The sequence below is a fragment of the Heteronotia binoei genome, chromosome 1 (genome assembly GCF_032191835.1).
Source record: "Heteronotia binoei isolate CCM8104 ecotype False Entrance Well chromosome 1, APGP_CSIRO_Hbin_v1, whole genome shotgun sequence".
Lineage (NCBI taxonomy): Eukaryota > Metazoa > Chordata > Lepidosauria > Squamata > Gekkonidae > Heteronotia > Heteronotia binoei.
The window spans coordinates 72,743,826-72,767,698 of NC_083223.1; the positions used below are offsets into that span (position 1 = coordinate 72,743,826).

At 41.5% G+C, this 23,873-nt stretch overlaps 1 protein-coding gene across 35 annotated transcripts in view; it reads left to right on the forward strand.

Moving 5' to 3' along the window:
- The window catches only part of RIMS1 (regulating synaptic membrane exocytosis 1), a 479,645-nt gene that overhangs the window by 406,449 nt on the left and 49,323 nt on the right, over positions 1 to 23,873 (forward strand). For 23 of the 35 annotated variants that reach the window (XM_060235941.1, XM_060235653.1, XM_060235663.1 and 20 more), the window contains one exon: positions 3,346 to 3,512. The exons of 10 other annotated variants lie outside the window; for them this stretch is intronic. In XM_060235941.1, the coding sequence (XP_060091924.1) occupies positions 3,346 to 3,512 (167 nt within the window). Of the gene's footprint in view, positions 1 to 3,345; positions 3,513 to 9,200; positions 9,340 to 18,203; positions 18,242 to 23,873 lie in introns of those variants that run through there. 2 more of the 35 variants (XM_060235922.1, XM_060235931.1) reach the window with 2 other exon arrangements.

The window sequence follows — 23,873 nt, forward strand, 5'->3', positions numbered from 1 at the left end:
GATCCCCTGCTCAGACCTGGAGACTGGCAAGCCTAAACCAAACTCTGGGTAACTTGATACTATCTGACTTGCATGACTCGATTAGGCTTGGCTGCTTGTTACTGTTCAACAGCAATCATCCTATGAAAGGTAATGTAGTGTAGTGGTTAGAGCTTCAGAGTAGGATCTAGGAGACCCAGATTAGAATCCCCATCTTGTTATGGAAGCTCACTGGGTGATTATGGATTAGTCACATATTTTCAGCCTAACCTATTTTACAGGGTTGTTGTGCAAATAAATAGGAGAGGAAAATAATGTGAGCTGCTTTGTTCTCCATTGTGGAGAAAGGTGGTGTACAAATGAATAAATAATAAATATAGCAGAAGATGGGAGGCAAATAGAAAGTAGGTTGGTAAATGGTTGTGGAGATAATGAGGTGGAGAAAGCAGAAAGTATATGAGAGTTATCAAAACAGTGTGGGGAGGGAGATACAGGGGGAAGTGAAGTGCCCTCCACAAGTCCTTGTGTGTTCCCTACCCATGAAAGTGGGCTGTCCCAAAGAGTGGCACCACACAACTGGGCCATAGTTTTCAAAAGTAGAGGCTGATGGCGTGGGGCAGTTAGACGGTAGGTTGGGTGTTGGGTGAGAAGGAGATTAAGAAATTTTTACAGATGGGGCAGTAGCCTGGGTAGAGTGAAGTTTGAGGAGAGCAGGGCTCTCAGAGGGGTACAATACCGTAGACTCTACCCTCCAAAGGAGCCATTTCTTCCAAGGGAACTAGGGTTGGCAATGGCCAGTTTGGGGGTGGATGGAGATTACCCAGAATTACAACTGTTCTCCAGATGACAGAGATCAGTTCCTTTGGAGAAAATGGCTGCTTTGAGAGAGTCTGTGGGAGCTTTCAGAAAAGTGAAAGTGGAAATAGTTGGGGAGGGGAAAATGAGATGTCTACCACAAGTCCTTGCAGATTCACACTTTTACAGGATAATGCATAAAATGAACAATGCACTAAAACTTTAAAAAAACAGTATGGTGTATTGCATAATTACAGGAATTATAATACGTTCAGTAAACAATGCAGGTTAGAATTGCTTTAAAAATTCACAGGCAATTAAATGGAAAGCTAACAAGTGCCCTTCCTGCTTGGGCTGCCAAACCGCAGTCAAATTGGGAGAATCCACCACCCTGAGCTATCTTCGCCCTCCTGAATAGTTCTGTTTTACACATTCTGTGAAATGATAGACATGTGGGAACCTTTCTTACCTGGTCAAGCAGGCCATTCCACCAGTTGGGAGCCACGGCACTCAAAGCTTGGGTATGGGCTGCTGTTCTTACCCATTTGCAGTGTGCACCTAGGGACCCGTAGCCTCCTCATGGGACCTGTATAACCCCCAGAATTACAGTTCATCTACAGACTACAGAGATCAGTTCCTCTGCAGCAAATGGATGCTTTGGAGGGTAGAATCTATGGCCAGGCTCCATCATCAAATCTCCAGGAGCTTCCCAACCTGGATCTGGCAGACATATACCCCCATTCCCTGCCAGTGGCCGGGGGACCTGGCAACCACAGTGGCATAGCAGCAGGCTTTATTCAAGCCAGCACTCAGCAAGGACCAGCTGAACTTCTTAAGATGGGGGGTGGGGAGGGGAAGCAATGCTCTTCAAAACCTCATTGTTCTCAACAAACATCCACAGCCACTTTGTGACGTTTGGAATCACAAATATATTTCATCTACATAGGTGCTTAGGGTCTCTGTTGTCACCCAATAGCATCTAAAAATGGCAGTATACATTTTTAAGGAGATAGCTGGAACATTTGAGCACTGTTTATTAAGTTGCCCAAATTTCACCAGAAATATTTTAGTCTGATCATAATTTTACAGTTAAATTGCATTTCAAATTATCGCAGATCTATGTGACATATGGCATTTAAAATTATCACTGATCTTTTGTCTGTTTTTTTTTTTTTTTGCATTGAGATAGCCACATTATTACCAATAGCCCTCCTTAATTTTTATATCCATCCTTCCCTTTTCCATAAGCACTTGAGTTTTTCAGAGACTGAGAAGTACCCTGGCATTCTGGATGTTTGTTTACTGTGGTAAATCCAGTGTTATTCTTCGCCCAGATTTAGCTCACACATAAAAGACCTAACAGAAACTGTTCGATCATTATAATAATGCCAGAGAGGGAGTTGGCCTCAAACAAAAGCAGAAAGTGAATGAAACCTATGGATGATTTATTAGTTTTAGAAAGGAAGTTGTCTAATCTGTAAAACAGGTTTTCCTAAAGATGAATTAGAATATTAAACTCACTTCATAACCCTGCTGAAAATTAACATTATAAATTGTAGTATCACTGTACATAGGCCAAATTTTGACTAGCATTCAAGGATCAACTGGATTTTGTAATGAAAAAGGGTCATATTGGCGTGCTCTTATTACTGTCTTGTAACAGTTATAGTATAAAGGAAGTATTCATGTAGGCTACAGGAAGTATAATTATTGAACTATAGTATGGTTCTGAGTTTAGCATATAGGATGAAGAAACATCATCCATTTACTTCACCTAAATACATTACCTCTCCCACTTAATGCTTGAGACAAACTGATAACTCTGCAATTAATAGAGGGAGTAATAGAAACACTTCAGATTGAAGGTGCTTCAAGATGGATATTTCCAACAGAGATAGCACCAAACAGGAGTTGAGGCAGGCAGAAATTAGGAAATGTCTTTGAAGAAATATCTACTAGAACTACAAATTATAGTTACTGTCATTGGTTTTGCATAGCAGTTGCTGTGTGACTTAATTCTGCAAACTTGTTTGGTCTAGTAACTATCCCATACTATTAGATGATGGACATCAGGCTTGCTAATTCTACACAGCTGTCACTTGCAGAAGATTCTGGAAGTAATTTAAGAGTACAAACATAACACAGATTTCATCATCACTTGATCTTGCTTAATTGTATGCCTTCAATTAATGTCCGTCATGAAAGTTCTGTATATACTGGTATTAATGCTGCAGCAAGAACAGAAAAACCATCCAGTGGTATTGCTTAGCATAAATGCTACTGACCCAGTCTACTTTTTTGAGTATGTAGGACTGGCATACATGTTCTTTGTTCATATGGAAGTATTTAGAACTGAAAAATTTACAAAATGTATTACTTTTGACTTCTGAATATTCATGGAAATGGCAAGGGTGCATGAGAGTGCCTATTCAGTATTGAGTTTCTACAAACAAACAAAAAGTTATAGGAATTCTCTGAAGTTATCAATGTCACAACTGTTTTTTGTAATTTGCTGAATCTATTATTTTACATTTTGTCAAGAGAACTCACACTTTCTCTTTTAATCTTTAGTATAACATACAAACAGATCAGTACAGAAGTTGTGATAACGTCTCTGCCAAATCATCAGATAGTGATGTCAGTGATGTGTCAGCCATTTCCCGTACCAGCAGTGCCTCACGCCTCAGCAGCACAAGCTTTATGTCAGAGCAATCTGAGCGCCCTAGGGGCAGAATCAGGTGAGTTTGCAATATAGTCAATTCTTCTTTGACTGAAATTTGACAGTTGCAGCTGTATATATTTTTCTATTACATAAGCAAATGATAATCCCAGCTGCAAAAAAAAAAAAAATCCTTTGGATTCTGATGTCCTTAGGAACAATACAATAAACAAATCTAAACTAAACCAGAAAAGCTGTAAATATTTGGTTAAGTCAGGCTTTCATGGAGCTGATAATTGTAAAACTATAGCATTAAAATAATTTTAGCAAATACATAAAGAGGTATTATATGTGGCTGTCCACAGTCTAGACAACTTTGTGATACAAACACAGAAGATACAGATGCAATCTTAATTGTGTCTTTAGAAGATATTTCATAAATAGTGCCACAATTTTAAGCCTCTTATCACAGTGTAGGTGACAGGGACTGCATTAGCTCTAGGCAAATTCAGTTAATAGTATAATGTTTGTGGGTAGATAGATAGATAGATAGATAGATAGATAGATAGATAGATAGATAGATAGATAGATAGATAGATAGATAGATAGATAGATAGATAGATGTTACAGAACCTTATATTGCTTCAGAAGACACTGCATTTTCTCTTTTCTGAAATTTCTTTGAGATTAAGTGGTACCTAAGCCACTCTTCCATGAACAGGTACTCAACTGATCTCGCCTGTCACATTGGCACCCAAACCCAAAATTTATCCCACCCACATACCCACAACATTACCTCAGCGTCATGGAAATGGGAAGTGTAGATTCTGCAAAGCTAGATTAATGTGAAAGTGGCATCTAGGTGGTATTCATACTATTTCCTAATAATAACAATAACACTGGTTACGAAGTCAGCATTGAACAGAAGTAATATATTTAGTTGTTTGGAATCCCGGGACACCAGGGCCATATTTGTACATGAACAGAAACAGGAACAGATATCACCTGTTACATGCTACACATCCCTTTGATATGTTTAGATGATTTCACAAAACTGTTCTCCCAACACTTCCATGGGTCAGGTGGCATATCATCCTTATATGACAAAAAGATGGCCAGATGACTAAGTTTAGATGTTTTCAAAAGATATCTATCTAATGGTGCATACCATGTTGATTGTGGTGGTTTACAGTGAAGGCAGATCTGTGTCAAATTTCCCTTAGGATTTAGAGATGCAGTATAAAATAGATAAATTATAGTTATGAATTATAGCAAAACTTCATTGTTTAAATTCATACTTAATTATCTATTTCAGTGGTCTTCAATCCATGCCTTGTGCCTTACTGTACATTCCTGATAAAAGTGCTGGCTCCACTTTCCTCTAAGGGGCACTTGGGGTTGTTGTAAAAAAAAGGATCTTAGAAAGTCTCATTTCATGGGTAGAAGACTTTTCACCTGTGGAAGTGCTGGACTGGATCCAACCCAAAGAGGCCCTCTTCCTTATAAAAAGTTCTCCTTTGCCTTCTCTATTCCCCAGAACGGCCAGCCTCCACTGTATGCTGCCCTCCCTGATAAAGTTAATCTTTCAAGAAGAGGAGGGTTCTGCACTGCTGGCATAGGCATGGAACATTTGGGCAGATAGCCTGGTCATGTGAGGAGGTGAGATGAGGGTGAAAAAAGGCAAGGGACAGCTTTTCAGGGAAGCAGGTCTCTGAAGGTCCTCATGCTGGTTTGATTTTTCATTATGTTATACTTCCTGGTGTTAGTTTCCTATCCCTGACTCTCTTGGTCTGCTGTCTTGACTCTGATGGGATCATCAGCCCTGCCTTGACTCTGATGAGATCATAACTTGAACACCTCCTCTTCCTGTAAAATGACCCTGATATCATGTGGCTGTATGTCACATGACTTCCTGTCACATGCTTGCAAGTTAGTGAGTCTTATGCTGCTCTCTGGGACTTAAAATTGGGTGTTGAGTCTGGAAAGACTGAAGACCACTGATCAACATTGTAATGTCCTAAAGCCTTCGACCAACAGGGTTCTTCAATATAACTAGCTAGCAACTGAGTTAATAATGGCAGGTGGAATATTTCTTCTAGGATCTGCAAAAAGTAGTCTAATCAGGGAGGGGGACATACAAATGTAGGTAGCTGCCAATTGGTATTCTTGAGTCGCAACCTCAACTTCAAGCAACCTATAAAGGGAAATAGATACTTATGAATGAGTGTCCCCAGAGGGAAAGGCTAGCAATTCTGGGCTTCCTAGTAGAATGGAGCTGAATATTCATCATTTGCACCATCCGCTCAGCCTGTCTGTTTGTAGATGAATGGAATGGTGCTGTGGTGATATGCCAGATCACATTGCTGGCCAGGAACCATTGGAATTTGGCTGATGTGAATTGTGCTCCATTGTCTAACATGATAGCATCTGACAGACATGTATGGTGAACAGCTGATGCAAGGAACGGATGACAATGACAGATGTCATCAACAACACTGGAACGACCTCCAGCCATTTGGAGTAAGAGTCTATCACGTACAGAAATACTTGTCCCTGGAACAGACCTGCAAAGTCAGTGTGGAGTCTTGGGCATAGTGTGCAAGTTGTCTCCCATGATTGGACTGGAGCTTGCAGCATCATGGGGTGGGACATCTGGCATGGCTTGCAAGACTGGACCCACTCTTCAATGGCCTTGTCCAATCCTGGCCACCATGCATAGCTGCAGGCTAGAGCCTTCATGCAGCTGATGATCAACGTGTAAGGCCTTGAGTACCCACGGTCTCAGCTTGGGCAGAATGACAACACGGTTCCCCCAGAGCAGGCACCCCTTGTGCACTGACAGCTCATGCAGTAACTGAAAGGCTGAAATTTAGCATCGAAACAACCTGATGGCCACCCCCTCCACACCTAGTTCAGAACTCTCAACAGGGTGCAATCCTTGGCCATGTGGGTGGCCATTTTGGAGGCATGGAGAGGCGGTTGAGGAAGATCCTTGAGCATCATAATGCAGTGAGTCGGAGAAGCATCAGCAGCTGCACCAGGCAGAGGCAGGCAGCTGAGGGTGTCAGCATGGCCCAAAGCCTTGCCAGGTCTGTAGCAAAGGGTATGGTTGTAGGCTGCTAGGAACACGGATGAGTGCATCATCTGTGGCAACAGGATTTTCAGGGTCTGGCAGTCAGATGCAAACATTCCCAGTAGCAGTTTCTGGTCTGTTACAATGTCAAAATGTTTGCCATATACATAGTCATGAAATTTCTTGACCCCAGCTAGGATTGTGAGTGCCTTTCTATCTATTTGAGCATAGTTTCACTCGGTGGAAGACAGAGTAGTAAGCAATGGAGGCTTCCTGCCCGTCAGACATTCAGTGACTCAAAATGGCACCTTTTCCATATGAAGACATGTCACAAGCAAGGACAAGTGGTTTCAGTTCGTCAAAATGAGTCAGCATGCTGTTAGATGATAAGTGGTGAATGCCTTGTTTTCTTATGGGCCCCAAACTCAGGGATTCTTTGTTTCCAGCAGCCTGTGCAAAGGCTCAACAAGTGTGCAGTAGAAATGAATGGTAGAAGAATGGTACATCCCAGCAGACCTAGAAATTAGTGGAATTCCTTCTTCAACCTTGGTGGAGGTGTGCTGTGGATTGCCTTCACTTGGGTGGCCATTGGGTGAATGCCAGCTGTGTCAATGAGAAACCCTGGGAATTCAGCCTGTGGAACCCTGAATTGACATTTTTCTCTCTGTGCCTTCAGGCCAGCATTGTGCAGTCTATGGAGGACCTCTCAGGCATTCAGACAGTTCTGCAGCAGTGCCCCCAGAGATCAGCACATTGTCAAAATAGGGAATGACCCCTGGAATTCCCTTCAGCAATCCTTCCATCAAGCTTTGGAAGATGCCCAGACCACACTAACCCCTAACTGCAGACGCTTCACCTTGAAGGTGCCTCAGAGGTGACAATGGTCTGGGCTTCTGTGGTAGCATTGGTTCTAGGAAAAAAAACCAAAGGAAAGAAGCCCAAAGAAAAAACCCCACAAACATGAATGCCCACTGGAAAAAAAGCCCACATGGAAACATGCCCACATGGAAATAAACCTACATGGAAAGAAGCTCACATGGAAAAAAGCCCGTACTGAAAGAAGCCCACATGGAATAGGGTTGCCAAGTCCAATTTAAAAAAATATCTGGGAATTTTGGGGGTGGAGCCAGGAGCAAGGTTGTGTCAAGCACAATTGAACTCCAAAGGAAGTTCTGGCCCTCACATCTAAAGGAACCATGTTCCTTTTAAATGCCTTCCCTCTATAGGAAATAATGAAGGATAGGGGCACCTTCTTTCGGGGCTCATAGAATTGGACTATTGGGCTGCTGATCCCCTGACATCCCAATCCACCCCTGCTTGCATACATGTTGCAGCAGAGTTGATCATGATGTTGGGCTTGATGCCTGCCATCATAAGAACTTGTTTGGTGTAACAGTGGGTGTGTTCACACACACTAAATAATGCACTTTGCAACTGGATTTTCACTGTGAAAGAATAGCAGAATCCACTTGCAAACACTTGCCCTGTGAAAGCACCCACTGATAATGTAAAGCTGTTAGTGAATAGCAAACTGTAGCCTTACTCCTGAGCAGTTTCATGCTTCATTGTTTTCTGTGAGACTATTGAGGGAGTAAATGGATTGTAGCTCATAGCCCAGGATTGTTGTTGAACAATTGTCTTTCTCAGTTTCTTCCCACTTAATCTACATATTTTAATCAAGGTTTTGATAATGGGTTGCATCCAACAGACAGAATGATTTCTACCTGTGGAGTGTCCCTTTCATTGCCTGCCCCCTTCCATTGCAGCCCAAAATGCCCCCAAAATTCAATTCCTGAGGACCAGAAGCAGCAGTGGAGGGTATTTTGAGTTGCCATATGAAGGAGGAGGTGAGAAAGTCACTTTTCATGGGTGAAAATTGTTCCATGCACAGAAACACTGGGATCCTCCAAACCAATGTTATTTCCATAGAATGGCTGACTCAAAAACATTTATCACTTTAGTAAAAAGGGCTAGGCTTCTTTACCACAGTATAAACTTTATAACGTATCTATTATATTGTGGTAATGTTATGTATTTTCAAAAATTGCTACAGTTAGGTATTTTACATCAATCTAATTAGCTGACTTACACTTGTAACAATCCAAGACAAAAGAATTGGAAGAGATAATTAGCTTCATGTTAATTTGCAAAACAATATCAATGTACAATTTTGACAAATTCTTGCTGACAAATTTAATGACTTTTGAACACTTTCACTTTAAATAATATGGGTTTACATAGTTTAATGACAGTTTCTTATTTAAACAGTTGTTAAAATGAATAATTGTGCACAGTGATGAGAATATATTAGTTTCCATACAATGTTCCCTCTAAGCTGAGTTAGTGTGAGCTAGCTCACAGTTTTTTAGCCTCCAGCTCACACATTTTTGTCTTAGCTCAGGAAGGATGGCCCCAGAGCAAACTAATTCATGCAGTAACTCACAACTTTAATGCCAATAGCTCACAAATTAGAATTTTTGCTCACAAGACTCCACAGCTTAGAGGGAACATTGTTTCCCTTAAAACTATAACATGACAAATGATTATCAGAAGAAACAAGCTTTTTGGGGTTGGGCTTTTTTACTCCATTTGTGTATTTATGTGAATATAGAGTCTAGTGCCTATAGTATATTATTTTCATTTTGAGTTGTCTGCATTTAATTTTGCATGCCTGCATGTTTTGACTATGGAAAGGTCAAAGTCCTTAGAGATCTGCAAAAATGAAGGCAAAAAAAGAGATATCATGGGAATTAGCTGACAAGATGGGGTCCAATGGAAAAAAAATGAATATGGAAGACAAGAAAAGGAGGAGGCATACTGTGGCTGATGTGAGGTAAAGGTTAGCTTCCTTCCCTTGTGCATTTCTGCCAGAATTCTGTTCATTCTTAGCTGAGTAGCCTGGGGGCCCAGGTGATGTCCTACGTAACTTTTTTAATGCATCACTTGGTTATTGTCAGAGACAAGAGCACCACTATATAATATTTATTTTCTACATTTCTGATTTTAAACAACTGAATATATCCCACGTCTGAATTTCAGAGGGAGAATAAAACTGTTTGATGTCACAAAAGGCAGGAATATGGGCTGCTGTCCATATGGAGTGATTAGTTATCCGTTACCACATCATCCATAATGGTTGGTATCATTTCATTCCTAGTAGTTGTACAAATGCTTGCAAACAATTCTAGTTGTCCATTGTTATAAATGTGGTTCAGATATACCACTTACTGGTCCAAAAGTCAGCTAGTGAAACAATAATTTATGCAGAACTTTTCCTATGGCAGGAAAGGAAGGCCTCTGTGCAGTTTAAAAAATTGTAACTCTGCAGCACTACTAGCCCATTAAAAGATATATTCGAAACCATTTTGGAAAGAACAGTATAGCCACTTTATCTAATCTAAAAACGGCCAGTGAAAGAAATTGTCTGAGGTACAGTAGTTAGTTGTTTTGCCCTCATTTGGTGCATTCAGTTCATCTTTTTGTTTCATTTGTACACAGGTATTCAGAATTATGAATGTGCACTCATAAAATTATTTTAATTCCGTACCATAATTTAAGAAAAGGCAGGATTATTGTTTTCACTAAATGATGAGAGTGTGTTTATTGTATCAGAAAATTATGTTGGGGAAAATTTCCATGTTTATTAATGTCAGATCCAAAGGAATGCAAAGCTTTTTCACAGCCACATATGAGCAGCAGTAGGAGGGAAATTTTTGCACAGAGTAGTGGGATTAGGCATGGGGAGCTCTGCTAATCCTGCCCTGGGATCAGATTGTAAGGGGGACCTATCTTCCCTGCCACCATTTCAGGAAATACAAAAAATTGCAGGCAGAAAATAGCCTGATTCTGGGTTTTTCTGGATTAGGGGTCAAAAACTACCAGGAAGCCCTTCACTGTGTCATATGTTGCCTGTCCGATCTAATAATGGAAAAGTAGGATGACTTTTCAGGTAGCAATATTCGACTATGCATAGCTATTTGGAATTGTACAACATATTTTGTCAAAACTACATCATCTGAAAAGATCTATTCGTTTTGCTTTGGTTTCCATCCTGCATTTATTATTTGTTTGTTTGTTTTTATTAAACTTATATCCCACCCTACCACACAAGTGGGCTCAGGATGGCTCACAACATAATAAAATAACAACAAAAATGATAATGTAAAACCAATTTAACAATTTTAAATAATTAAAATAAGATGGCAGTAAAACACTAGCATTCCATCGTCTCCTGTAGCATTTTAACATGTAATAGATGGCCTGATGTGTAACAGTTTTCAATCAGATGATGGTAGGTACTTTAATATACAACAGTACCTCAAAAGTAATAGACAATATCTGGAAGGCTCTGGGCAGGTACCATGGGCAAAGGAGGCCAAGATGGTTTGACACCCGCTACCTCACCCAAAGGCCTGGTGGAACAGCTCTGTCTTATAGTCCCTGTGGAACTGTAATAGCCCTTGCAGGGCCCTGATCTCAAGTGGGAGCATGTTCCACCAGGCTGAAAAAGCCCTGGTGCTGGTTGGGGCTAAGCAGAATTGACCTGGGGCTCCAGGGGGGGGGGCGGGGCTAGGTAGAGGCACCAAATTTTCAGCATAGCATCTGGAACTCCCTTCAGTGTTCAATCATGCTTGTTACGCCCTTGCTTCTGGCTCCACCCCCAAAGCCCCCAGATATTTATTGAGTCAGACCTGGCAACCCTACCAGTGAAAAATGAATCTGAATGTGGACTGAAAGGGCTTATATTAGGGTATTATAACCCCTGCCAAGGTCCTTTCCTCCCCCAAAGGCAGGCTCTCCCCATGTTCTTCCCCCAGATCTCCAAGGTTTGCCCAACCCAGAGTGGGCAACCATAAGATGCAAGAAAGATTGGTTCAGCCCCAAGCCCCACTGTCTGAACCTGTGTCAGAACTCCCCACCTCAGACCCTTTCTCCCTGGCAGACTAGTTATCCTCTCCTCAGCAAGAGCTATAACCCTGAACTTTAGCACCCTTGAGGGCCCTTCACACCTCAAATCCTTGTGCCAAGTCCCCTTTCTCTGCTGGGACCTCAGTCTGTCTCCTGGGATTCCACACAGACACAGGAACCCTTGTCCCTCTCAGTGTGTGTTTATAATCTTTCTCTCAACTGGAGTCTGCCTGTTAGCCTTGGGATCAGAACTCCTCACTAGAGCCTTTGAACTAGCTCTGCCTTGTGACACTCTGTGCCACAAACTGAGAGCCTTCCCAAAAAGAGCATTTGTTAGCTCCTTCTCACAGACAGACTGTCACACAGGCCAGAGCCTTGTTTCCAACAACCAGCTCTTTCTCAAACTGCCTCAGACTGAACTGAAGAGATTTCTCTCTCTCTCTGCCTCTTAGGGTGGCCAGATCGTCCCGCCCACCCGGGAAAGTCCCGCCCCTGCCCCCAAATTCCCGCCTCACGGGTTGGCTAACCCGGGACCAATCAAATCCCGGTTTCGCCAAAATCCCGCTTGGGGGCTGCGTATTGTTTTGCTTGGAGGAGCTGCAAACAGACTAGCCCAGCTTCTCCAGCCGTGGTGGGGGCTGTGATCCTCAAGGAAAAAGGCGCGCCTCTCTGAACAGTTTCCGCCACTTTGCTTCGCTTACAAGCTGACGGTCTCAAAGGCTTGGCGTTCCTGGGAACGAATTCCTCGTTCCCGGGAACGAATTCCTCCTGCTGTCGCTGGAACTTCCCAGGATCTCCTCGCCAGAAGAGTCTGAGATAAACGCTCAAACTTCGGAATAAACAATGCGGGAAAAGCGACAGGCCTTGGTGGAACCCGGAGATCCAAATTCACTTAGATGTCCCTGCCTTTGGATGGTGCAATTCGCCAGGCAGCGGTTTCCACCCCCCACCCCACTTTTTAAAAAAACTCCCTCGCTATAGGTACAGATACTTCTAAAAGAAGGAAGGAAGGAGAAAGAAAAAGAAAGGGAAAGAAAGAAAGAAAGAAAGAAAAATAAAAATAAAAAAGGAAAGAAGAAAGAAAAATAAAAAGGAAGAAAAAAGGAAGGAAAGAGAGAGAGAAAGAGAGAGAGAGAGAGAGAGAGAAAGAGAGAGAGAAAGAGAGAGAGAAAGAGTCTGAGCATGATTACTCCATTTTTTGTGCGATGCCAGCAATATGGCCTAGGCCTCCTTTCTACTGGTAAGTCTCCCCCTTCACTGCCATTTTGCTGCTCAGAGCATCTGTATATAAGACTCTGTGGCTGAAAGTAGTGGGAATGGTTGATTTAATTTATTCTGTGTGAATACTGAAGAAGTGAAGATGTAAAACAATTCAGGAATGAAGCATCTGTCTTCAATCTGGTTTATACTTAGGCATTTTGGTGTTGCCTAAGTTCTGCTTTACTAGAACCAAACAAAGGAATACTTAGGTTGATCTACTTTTAGTTTCACGTTGGTTTAAGGTCAGTGAGAAAATTTACAGTGGTTGTAATCTAGTTTGATGTTGACATAAAAAGATTAATTAGCTGGGAGTATTTTAAAGTATGTGCCTGGCAGGCTGCAGGTTTTTCCATGGCTCATGACCAACTTTTCTCTTTGCATTTAGACTCATTGAGATATTGATAGGTTTGAAACTGCACTGTGCAGTCTTCCCTATAAATATTGCAAAGATTTTTTTCTGTCTCACATGTAGCTTAAATGCCACTCATTCGCTGGAGCTGATTGCCGAGAAATTTAATTTTCTTTTTTGAGAATTAAGCCTGAATTAAATTAAAACTGTTCTGTAAGAGATGTTTGACAAATTTGATTGGGATGTTTGCATTGGAGTCTTAAAACATTTGTTAGGTGCATTAATTTATTTGCAAAGAAGGGACAACAATGAAATCGTATTTTATATTCATGAGTTAAAAGCAACATGGAGGATCGTTTTAGTTGTCCACTTCTATTTAAAATTTTATTCTTTTAAAATACAGATATAATAATTTTCCTAATTTGTAGCAGCTAACGAACTTGACAAGGCGTTCAGCTTTCATTAGATGGCAGGTAATCTTCCTTATACAGTCATTTAGAACAAAGTTCTTAGTAGCATACACATATGAGGATTACATTTTCAAATATCTGTTAAAACAGCATGGAGCTGCCATGTGATTTATATTATAACATCCTCCTTTTTATCTTCACAACAACTCTGTGAGGTAGTAAAGGCTAAGAGTGTGTGACTGGTCCAAGATCATCCAGTAAGCTCTGTGGTGGAGTAGAGATGTTGTTGTTGTTGTTGTTATATTTTTAATTTAATTTTCAATTTATACCCTGCCCTATCACCACCCTGTTGTTGTTGTTGTTGTTAGATCACCCCATCCCAGCTAGCATCAGGATCTGGGCGATGTACAACACAAAAATAAAATATATACATTTGAATCAATAAAACCAGTTACATTAAAAAAAAATTAAAAATTGAACCTGGATCACCTAGATCAGGGGTGGCCAAACTGGGATCACCTCTAGATCTTGGTCTGACTTTCTAAACACTGCGTCACACTGACAGTACTATCCCAGTGCTTGTTTGTTTTGGTGAGGCTACAAAGGGACCAAAATTTCCTCTCACCTTCTTGCATCTGTCAGATTCCTTCTATAACAGTACAACAAATAGTATTCTTGGTAAAACATACCTCTTGTAATAGGTTCCAGAATATCTGTGTAATGTCATAATAGTATTTGCCCTCATGTTGGGAAACAAAAGTTTACTGTAAAAAGTCACTTCGTGACAAGTGAAAATGCAGACATTCTCAGTGTCATAGATAGAGGCAGTCTTTCTCAGCCCCACGTTCCAACTATGCCAGATTTTCATATCTGCTCCACTTGCAACTCTTTCTACGCAAAGCCCTCCTTACATTCCTGCCACTTCAACAAAGGTTGAGGGAAAGTGACTTCAAAGGCGAGGTTACTATCTGGGACTAAGAAGGCGTAAACACAACTAGTTAATTAAACACAAATAGTTAACTACTTACCTTGGGGAGGGACGGTGGCTCAGTGGTAGAGCATCTGCTTGGTAAGCAGAAGGTCCCAGGTTCAATCCCCGGCATCTCCAACTAAAAAGGGTCCAGGCAGGTAGGTGTGAAAAACCTCAGCTTGAGACCCTGGAGAGCCGCTGCCAGTCTGAGTAGACAATACTGACTTTGATGGACCGAGGGTCTGATTCAGTAGAAGGCAGCTTCATATGTAAATTCATGAACACTGTTTGGCTATTATAACAGAAAGAAAATGATTCCACAAAAGCCAGATAATGAGTCATGGCTCTCAGATACAATGCCAGTAAGGGCTGTGGTGATACAAATAGTTGTGTAGAAAGGAATATTTTGATGGGGACAGACTTCTTATTTCTCCATTCCTATGTTCTGGAAATAAGACTGAAGAAAAGACAAAGGGAAGATGTGCAAGGACTTCTAGGTAGCATATTTTCCCCTTCCTTATTATTTACACTTTCCCTTCCCTGAAAGTCCCCATAGCCTCTCCCATTTTCCTGTCTCCTTCCTACTTACCCGCCAACCTACCTTTATCTATCCTCTTGTTTTCAGCTTTCCCTCCTTCCTTCCCCCTGCCCACCTCTTTCTCAGTAAACCCTGACGCATTTGTGCAGTGCCAGCCACCAGGAGATCACCACAGTGGAGATCCTGCAAGGACTTGCAGGAGCACCTAATTTTCCCTTTTATCTCTACTAAGGATATGTAAAAAAAAATGGTATTTTTGGGGTTCACTCACAAAAAAAAATTCTGTATTTCCCATTACAGGTGTGGTATTTGGATTCAGTAAATATTCAGGAATCACAATTTTTTTCAGCTCCATTATACCCAATGGGGCCATTATAGTCAGTGGTTTCCATAGGGTATAATGGAGAATCGATTTGGGAGTATCAGGGGGCTGTTTTTTTTAGCTAGAGGCACCAGATTGGCAGCATAGCTACTGCTGCCTCTCCTCAATCCCCACCCCAAGTTTCAAAAAGATTGGACCAAGGAGTTCAATTCTATTGGCTCCCAAAGAAGGTGCCACCATTCTCAATTGATTTCAATGGAGGGCAAAAGTGTTTTAAGGTATTGTGGTTTCTTTAAACACCTTCTCCAAGCCACAAGTGAACTCCAAAAGCATTTAAAGGGCCTGCATTCCCTTTAAATGTCTTCTCCAAGCAGCAAGTTCACCTGGAAGACATTTAAAAGGACTGCAATCCGTTTAAATGCCTTTTAACTTGACTACGGTATCTGGCAGAACTGAAAAATCCTGAATATTTGGGGGGGGGGGGCGGGGGGGCGTTCAGGCTTGGCCATTTTAGGTAACTGAAATTTGGCTCCCGTCCATATCTGCCTGAACAAATGTCTGAAAAATACTGATAAGATATTTTTTGGCTATTTTTCAGCTTGGATTTAGTAGAATGCGCACCCCTAATCCCTACATCACAACATTTCAACTGTCCCTCTATTTGGCTACTTCCATATTTTCACCTTTTCCTGTTCCATTCTTTCTTTATTTTATATATGTTATTTTTATTTTATCTAATTTATATCCTGCCCTCCCTGAAAGGGCTTTCCCACTCACCAACCAATCTACCCTTTATATATCTCCTATATTTATATATATTTATTATTTCTCTTATACTTTGCCTTTCTGTACAATGGGGACCAAAGCATCTTACATCATTATCCTTACTTTCACAGCAACCCTGTGAAGTAAGTTCAGCCGAGAAGTCACCCAGTGAACTTCCATCATAGAGTGGTGATTTGAACCTAGGTCTCCCAGATCCAATGTGAAACTCTGACCACTTCATAACACTGGATTTTGTGGTGTGGCCGCTATTTAACACTAGGAAGCAGGCAGGACTGGATGAATCATAAAAGTTGCAAGTCACCCAGTGGTTGCTACTGGGCTTGGCTTATAAGTTCCCCTTCAAAGGCTGAAACAGCTCTGAAATTGTCCCTGCCCCCTCCCCACAACTTTTTGTGACAGAAACCAAGGTTTGAAGGCCAGCAGTACTGTGTGGCTGCCTAGCAATGGCCACTGAGAGCAGTGATGGATTTCTAGCAGGAGGTCCCTTGCATATTAGGCCACACACCCCTGATGTAGCCAGTCCTCCAAGAGCTTACAAAAAAAGAGCCTTGTAAGCTTTTGGAGGATTGGCTACATCAGGGGTGTGTGGCCTAATATGCAAAGGAGCTCCTGCTAGAATTCCACCCCAGGCTGAGGGTATTCATTTCTTAAAGCTACAGATACAGTTTCTATTATTGGTGGGATTAAACCTAGGGTTGCCAGCTCCGGGTTCAGAAATACCTGGAGATTTTTGGGGTGGAGCCTAAATAGAGCAGGGTTTGGGGAGGAACTATAATGCCATATACACCTTCTAAACCAGTCATTTTCTCCAGAGGAATTGATCTGTCATCAGGAGATCAGTTTTTAATTCCAGTAGTTCTCCAGCAAATACCTGGAGGTTGGTAACCTTAGGTTATCCCCAATTTGTTTTTAATTTTAGATTCCCCCCCCCCCTTTCAATTCTGGGGCTTTTCTCGGGTTGTCAAGAAGATGTGTTTTGTCTGTTCAAGCTTCTATCTCTGGACTGAAATATCCGCAGATGTTCAGTGATTCCTAGAGAGTAATGATGTCACTTCTGGAAGTGACATCATGCCATTGGCCTGATGGTCTTTTTTTTTTTTTAATCAGCTCCTGTTTCTCACCACTGCTCCAACAGTGGGAGGGAGGGAATGGCTGTCAGGCAGCAGCATGACATACCTTTGGGGAGAAACCTGGAAGTGATGCCAGTTTGCTCTAGGATTTGCCAGAAACAGAATTTACAGTGATTCCTAGTGAAGTATGATGGCATCCAACAGAGTGCCTGACTAGGATTTGGAAGACCCAGGTTCATACCCTCATTATGCCATTGAAGCTTGACTAGACATCTGCATTTCAATGTTGCATACCCAAATATATTAGAACTGACAAGACAGAACCCCCACTACAGTCCGGTGCAGTCCATTTTACCACCTCAGGGCTCATGCACCTGATTACCACCTCATCCCCCTGCATGTTTGAAGTAGGCCTCAAATCTCTAATAATTGGGGTTCAGTCTCTAATTATTGGGATTCACAGTTCAGTTTACTCTCATCAGGTAAGGACAGATAAGCATCTAGTCCCACTGAAGCATTCAATTGGTTAAATCAAAGTAGTCCTATATAGCTGGTTTGTAGATAAGGCTGATTATTTTTCTTAGCTGAGGGCTTTGTGTGGCTGACAAAAGGACCCATTGTAGACAATCTGAGGTAACATTTAAAGATGGCACACTTTGAATAGCAGTGGACAGTTTATTTTTAGAAATATTTTGTTCCTCATTAAAAAGATGTGATTATCTTTTCCTCTGGTCCAGGAGTGTTACATGCTCTGAAGTTATTAGTATTCATGAGCTACTTCATTGCAAAAGGACTCCATAGGGGCTCAGAATTAGTATGTGATTATGAATTTGACAGAGCAGACAGAAAGCAGCATTGCTGAAAGTCACTGATTCTGGCTAAAGACTGGACTACCAAAAATATATAGACAGCAAAACTGAAGGATCATGGATTATTGAATTATTTAAGGCCCCTTATTTACTGAAGAAATCTGTGGCGTTGCAGTGACCTACTGTTGTGAACCTAATTGTGTCTCTGCAAAGAGATCAACACATCTGAGAGATCACGATTAAAACTACTATTCCGTAGGTGACTGTGATTATCTTGATTACGGGATGAGATGTATTTTCATAAAGTACATAGGTAAGTTGGTTTACAAACTAGGTGATAATTAATTGTTGAATACTAGCTTTCATTTGGGGGATAATTTTTCTGTACCACTGATTGACATTTTTCAAACTATAACTACAATGATTTTTGTATGTTTTCAACACTAACTTGATTTTTGTGTTCAAGAAAATTGTATAGAAAAGTTGTATTTTTTCTTTAATTTTGTCAGCCAAAGATTGGCTCTCAAAGTAGCTTACAGCAATTTAAAATACAAAGTATACTAAAATATGCTCAAAACAAGAACAACAATTTTATGATCTCTCAGTATAAACATAAAGGGGTTCCTTGCGGGTTCCCAATGGCAGTTGGTAACTGGGAGGAAGGGGTCTCCCATCTGAACCCAGGCATGATGGAGAGTGAGTTCAGTTGTTTATAGTTAAATAAATAATGTGTAATTGAACTACATATCTAAACGTGACTTCCCTGATCTAAAAGGAATCTATGGAAAATTTTGCATGCTGGCTAATTTTAGTACCAATTAATGAGTGGACTGTGCCCTTTTAATTTTTTCCCTGTTCAGTCAGATTACATCTCTGAAATGTAATGTTAAGAAAATTGCAGAGAAGTCTGTAACTAGAAACTAGCTTTTTCATAGCTAGCTACTGAATTTAAACAAGGAAGGATCATTTTTAAGCAGTGATATGCATCCATCATAAATTCATCAGATAGAATGTGATTTTCAATAACAAAAGATAATAATAACAGTAATAACAACAACAACAAGGGATAACAGTTCCTGCCTATCCCTCCTTTTACTGAAGAGATCTACTTTGCCTTCTCTGCTTTTCCTGAGGGCCTGCTGACCCTCAAGAACAAAATTTGGGTAGACTTGGTGGGCCACAACAAGAAAATGTGGGAAGTCCTGTACTTGAACATTTTTGGATATGGATGTATGGAAGTGTGACACCTATCACAGTTTGTATCTCATGCTGTAATAAAAATTATTTATCACGCTTTTATGGTAGGAGTTATATTGTTTGTTTTTCTGATGAAAATAGTTTAAAGACTCATAATATGTTCTAGAGAAGAATTTATTGCAGCACGTTACTGAAAGCCAGGTTGGAGGTTGTTAGTTTTGTTTTTGTTATCCACTTTTTATTGATTATTAAGAGAAAAATGCCAAATATTACTGCAGTATGATTGAAAATAGGTTCATCACCTCTGGAGGAAACAGCATGTTCCCCTCCCCCACCAAATATCCCTATGGGGTTCCTCAGGGCCTTTTTTGCAGAAAAAGCCCAACAGGAACTTATTTGCATATTAGGCCACACCCCCTGACATCACCATTGTTTCACATTGGGCTTTTTTGTAAGGGAAAACCACCAGTGCCTCATTTTCATATTAGGCCATACGCCCTGACACCAAGCCAGCTGGAACTGTGTTCCTGATCGTTCCTGCTCAAAAAAAGCCCTGGGGTTCCTTAACTGAAAGTTTACTTCTGACTCTTCTCAACATGGTTTTAATCCCAACAAAAATAATTACAGCTGAATTTTTTAAAAAAACAACAAATGTTTTAAAGTATATCTTACAGACTTTTGGGGATATTTATTATAGATACAGCTACAGGGAAGAAGTTTCCTGATAAGTATCATTAAACTGTGGTGAATAATTAGGCACAATACAGCTAAATAAAAATATTGTGCAGAAACAGGTACATGCAGGACTCAAGCACAGAAGGGCAAATGGATATACTGTTTCAGGGCAAAGTGCATGAGAAGACCCATGGTAGGCTGCAAATCCATGACCACAGTATTTTCTCTTGACTCATGAGATTTCAGGCAGGATGATGGGGAGATGACATGTTTGTATTAGGCCCAAAGAAGTCATACTTGGATCCTGGTTATCCACATCAAAATATCTAATTCTCAACATGGCCCCATCTGTGGGTCCATACATACAGAGATTGGAGCCATAAACAGACAAAACAGAGCTCTCTGTAAACCTGAGGGGGGGGGGGATAGATTTTCAGAAAAATCTGAAATCCAGAAGAAAAAAATTGAGGGTTTAAGAAACATGCAAAATAATAGAAACAGTGCCTGTAGCTTTAAGAAGCTATTGTGCTCAGTAGTTGTTGCTAGGCAACTGCATAATATTACCAGCCTTGGTTTCTCTCTGTAAAAGGCAGGGGACAAGGGAGTAAAACTTTTCCATGGCTGTTTTGACCTTTGAGGAAGAACTAAATGAGAGATGTGCTACAACCTGACATGCATAACTCATCCAGGCCCAGCTGCTTGTTACTGTTTAATGCAGCAAACACACCATGGATTAATAACCAGATGACGTAATGTACACAGGTCCAATAAATAATGACCCTCTCACTTTTGTGTAAATTCATTAAGTAAAGTATATATGATTTAACCGCAGCCACCCCCACCAAAGCTAGCATGTATAGTGGTTAGAGTTCCAGACGAGGATCTGTGAGACCCAGTTTCAAGCTGGCCATGCAACCTCACTGGTCAGTCTTGGGCCAGTCATACATTCTCTAACCTATCTAACAGGGTTCTTGTAAATTACTTTCGGTTCCCACTGTGTGAATAGGGCGGGGGGGGGGGGGTAGATAAAAGGTTGATGGGTGGGTAGGTGGAAATGAGAAAAGGAAGCATGGAAAGATAAGGAGGGGGGCTGCTAGGAGGAGGGGGGAAGAAAACATGGTGGTATAGGGGATAGAAGTAGAAATGAGGTACCCCCCCCCCCCCCGGCAAGTCCTTGCAAGTTTCCCCATGTGCATCCTGGCCCAGCCTGGCGTCTGGCACCATGGGACTAGACCCAGCGCAGCAGCTGGAACCATCCAGCATCTTTCCAGGGAGAGGCTGCCTGAAGATGGGGAGCAGATAAAGGGAGGTGGGTGGGAAGGAGAGAATGAAGCAGGAAAAGGAGCTTTCAGGAAGGGAAAGAAAAATAGTGGCGGAGGGGAAAATAAGATGCCCTACTGGAAGTCCCCCACTTTTCTATATAAATAAGAAAATAACTTGTGGGATCACTTCAAAAGAAAAAAGGAATAGTGACATTTTAAAACTAGCTCAGATTCCATAGAAGATACCTGAAGTTAACAGACAGCTTGGTTGGTTTTGCTTTCTCATGAATTATAAGTTGTCAGATCACTGTATTTTAAATTTAAAATACAGATAGTATCAATTACCTACAGGTTCTGATTGGTCTGTTTTTTGTTTGGTTGGGTGTTTTCCCTACATCAAATAAGGCTTCAGCTTGATCAGTCTGGATAAATGACCCAAATACTAAATGCATCTTCAGTTACTCCTCCCTTATTTTCCACAGGAAAGGACATCATAGAATCATAGAGTTGGAAGGGACCTCTAGGGTCATCTAGTCCAATCCCCTGCACAATGTAGGAAACTCACAAACACTTCCCCCTTAATTCACAGGATCTTCATTGCTGTCAGATGGCCATCTAGCCTCTGTTTAAAAACCTCCAAGGAAAGAGAACCCACCACCTCCTGAGGAAGCCTGTTTCACTGAGGAATCACTTTAATGGTCAGGAAGTTCTTCCTAATGTTGAGCCAGAAACTCTTTTGATTTAATTTCAACCCATTGGTTCTGGTTCTACCTTCTGGGGCCACAGAAAACAATTCCACACCATCCTCTATATGACAGCCCTTCAAGTACTTGAAGATGGTGATCATATCACCTCTCAGCCGCCTCCTCTCCAGGCTAAACATCCCCAGCTCCTTCAGCCTTTCCTCATAGGACTTGGTCTCCAGACTCCTCACCATCTTGGTCGCCCTCCTCTGGACCCGTTCCTGCTTGTCTATATCCTTCTTAAAATGTGGTGCCCAAAACTGAACACAATACTCCAGGTGAGGTCTTACCAGAGCAGAGTAAAGCGATACCATCATATCACGTGATCTGGACACTATACTTCTGCTCATACAGCCCAGGATTGCATTTGCCTTTTTAGCCACCGCATCACATAGTTGACTCATGTTCAGCGTATGATCCACTAAGACCCCTAGATCCTTTTCGCAAATACTACTGCTAAGACAAGTCTCCCCCATCCTATAACCATGCATTGGATTTTTCCTACCTAAATGCAGAACTTTACATTTATGCCTGTTAAAATTCATTTTATTGATTTTAGCCCAGTTTTCTAGCCTGTCAAGGTTATCCTGTATCCTGTTTCTGTCGTCTTCCGTGTTTGCAACCCCTCCCAACATGCAACTGTAAGAAAACTAGGTCTTCCCAATTTGGTTCTTCTTTTTGAAGCACAAGTTGATTTCCTTTCCATCTACTGTCTCTTCACTAATACAATGATATTCTGGGGGAGGGGGAAGCTTAAAACACAGTAACCCATTTTTTGCTCTTCAAAGAGAAGCTTTGTTCTAACTTTGAAATATGGTATTCTCTGTTTTCCCCCCATCAGTGCAATTCCTGTGTAGTACTTGTAATGACAATTTAAACAGTGTTTATCATTAAAATATATTCCATGTCAGACATATATTCACTTACTGTTGCTTAGAGTAATTGAGAGTATATTATACTCCAGGGATTAGCTCAATACTAATAAATAAAGCATGCACATCATATATTGTGGTTCAGGAAAATTTGTGATGTGGTCAGGATGTAGAAAATGTTCCTTATTGTCTGTAATAGTAATAGATATAAGAGAAGTGGGGGACTTCCATGGGTCTCTCATATCCCCATTTGCATGGGAGACAGCCCATAAAGACTTGTAGAGGGCACCTCAATTCCCCCTGTACCTTCCTCTTTCCCTCTTCCTGGCAACCCCCATGCCCTCCTCCCTTTCCCTGTCTCCTCTCTTTATCACCCATCCAACTACTTACCTCTTATCTGCTCCTCCCATGTAAGCTACTTTTATTATTTATTTACTTCATTTACACCTTGCTTTTTTCCACAATGGGGACCCAAAGCAGCTTACATAGTTTATTTTATTATATTTGCATCCTGCCCTCCCCTGATGGGCTCAGGGTGGCTGTTCTCTTCTCCTTTGTTTTATCCTCACAGCAACCCTGTGAGGTAGGTTAGGCAGAAAATGTGTGACTGGACCATAGTCTACCAGTGAGCTTCCATGGCTAATTTGAACCTGGGTCCCACAGATCCTGGTCTACCTTCCTTCCCCCTAGCAGTCTCTCCCTGGCAAAAGTATGACCAAGTTGCAAATATCTTGTGGTAGCAACTCACTCCAAGTCATGTAGTGGTCATCGCTTGGCCCAGCCAAGTAGCCCAGTTGTGAGGAAGCTGCTGCTGCTGGACCCAAGGAAGTTGTGTGGCATCAAGCTGAGATTTGCACAGATTGCATGGGAGCAGGTTGTCCAATAACTGCTGCTGGACCTGGCCTTGATAAGTTTTCCCTCCAGGGCTGGAGGGAGCAGGGGTGACTGTGAGACCAAAATAGCCCTGGAAAGGGTCCTGCCTCCCTCTGTCTCTTACTTCAGAAACTGTGTGACCCCGTCCCCACTCACAGACCTTATGTAGGTATGTCAAATAGGCACAGTTCACTACCCGTTTTGCCCCTTCTAAATATATAGAGAGTCCTGACCATTTCACACTCAAGGTACCATCTCCCATTACGGAGACACCACCAGAAAGGGCAGCCCAGTCCCCTTTAACATTCAGCCTTCACTCAAAC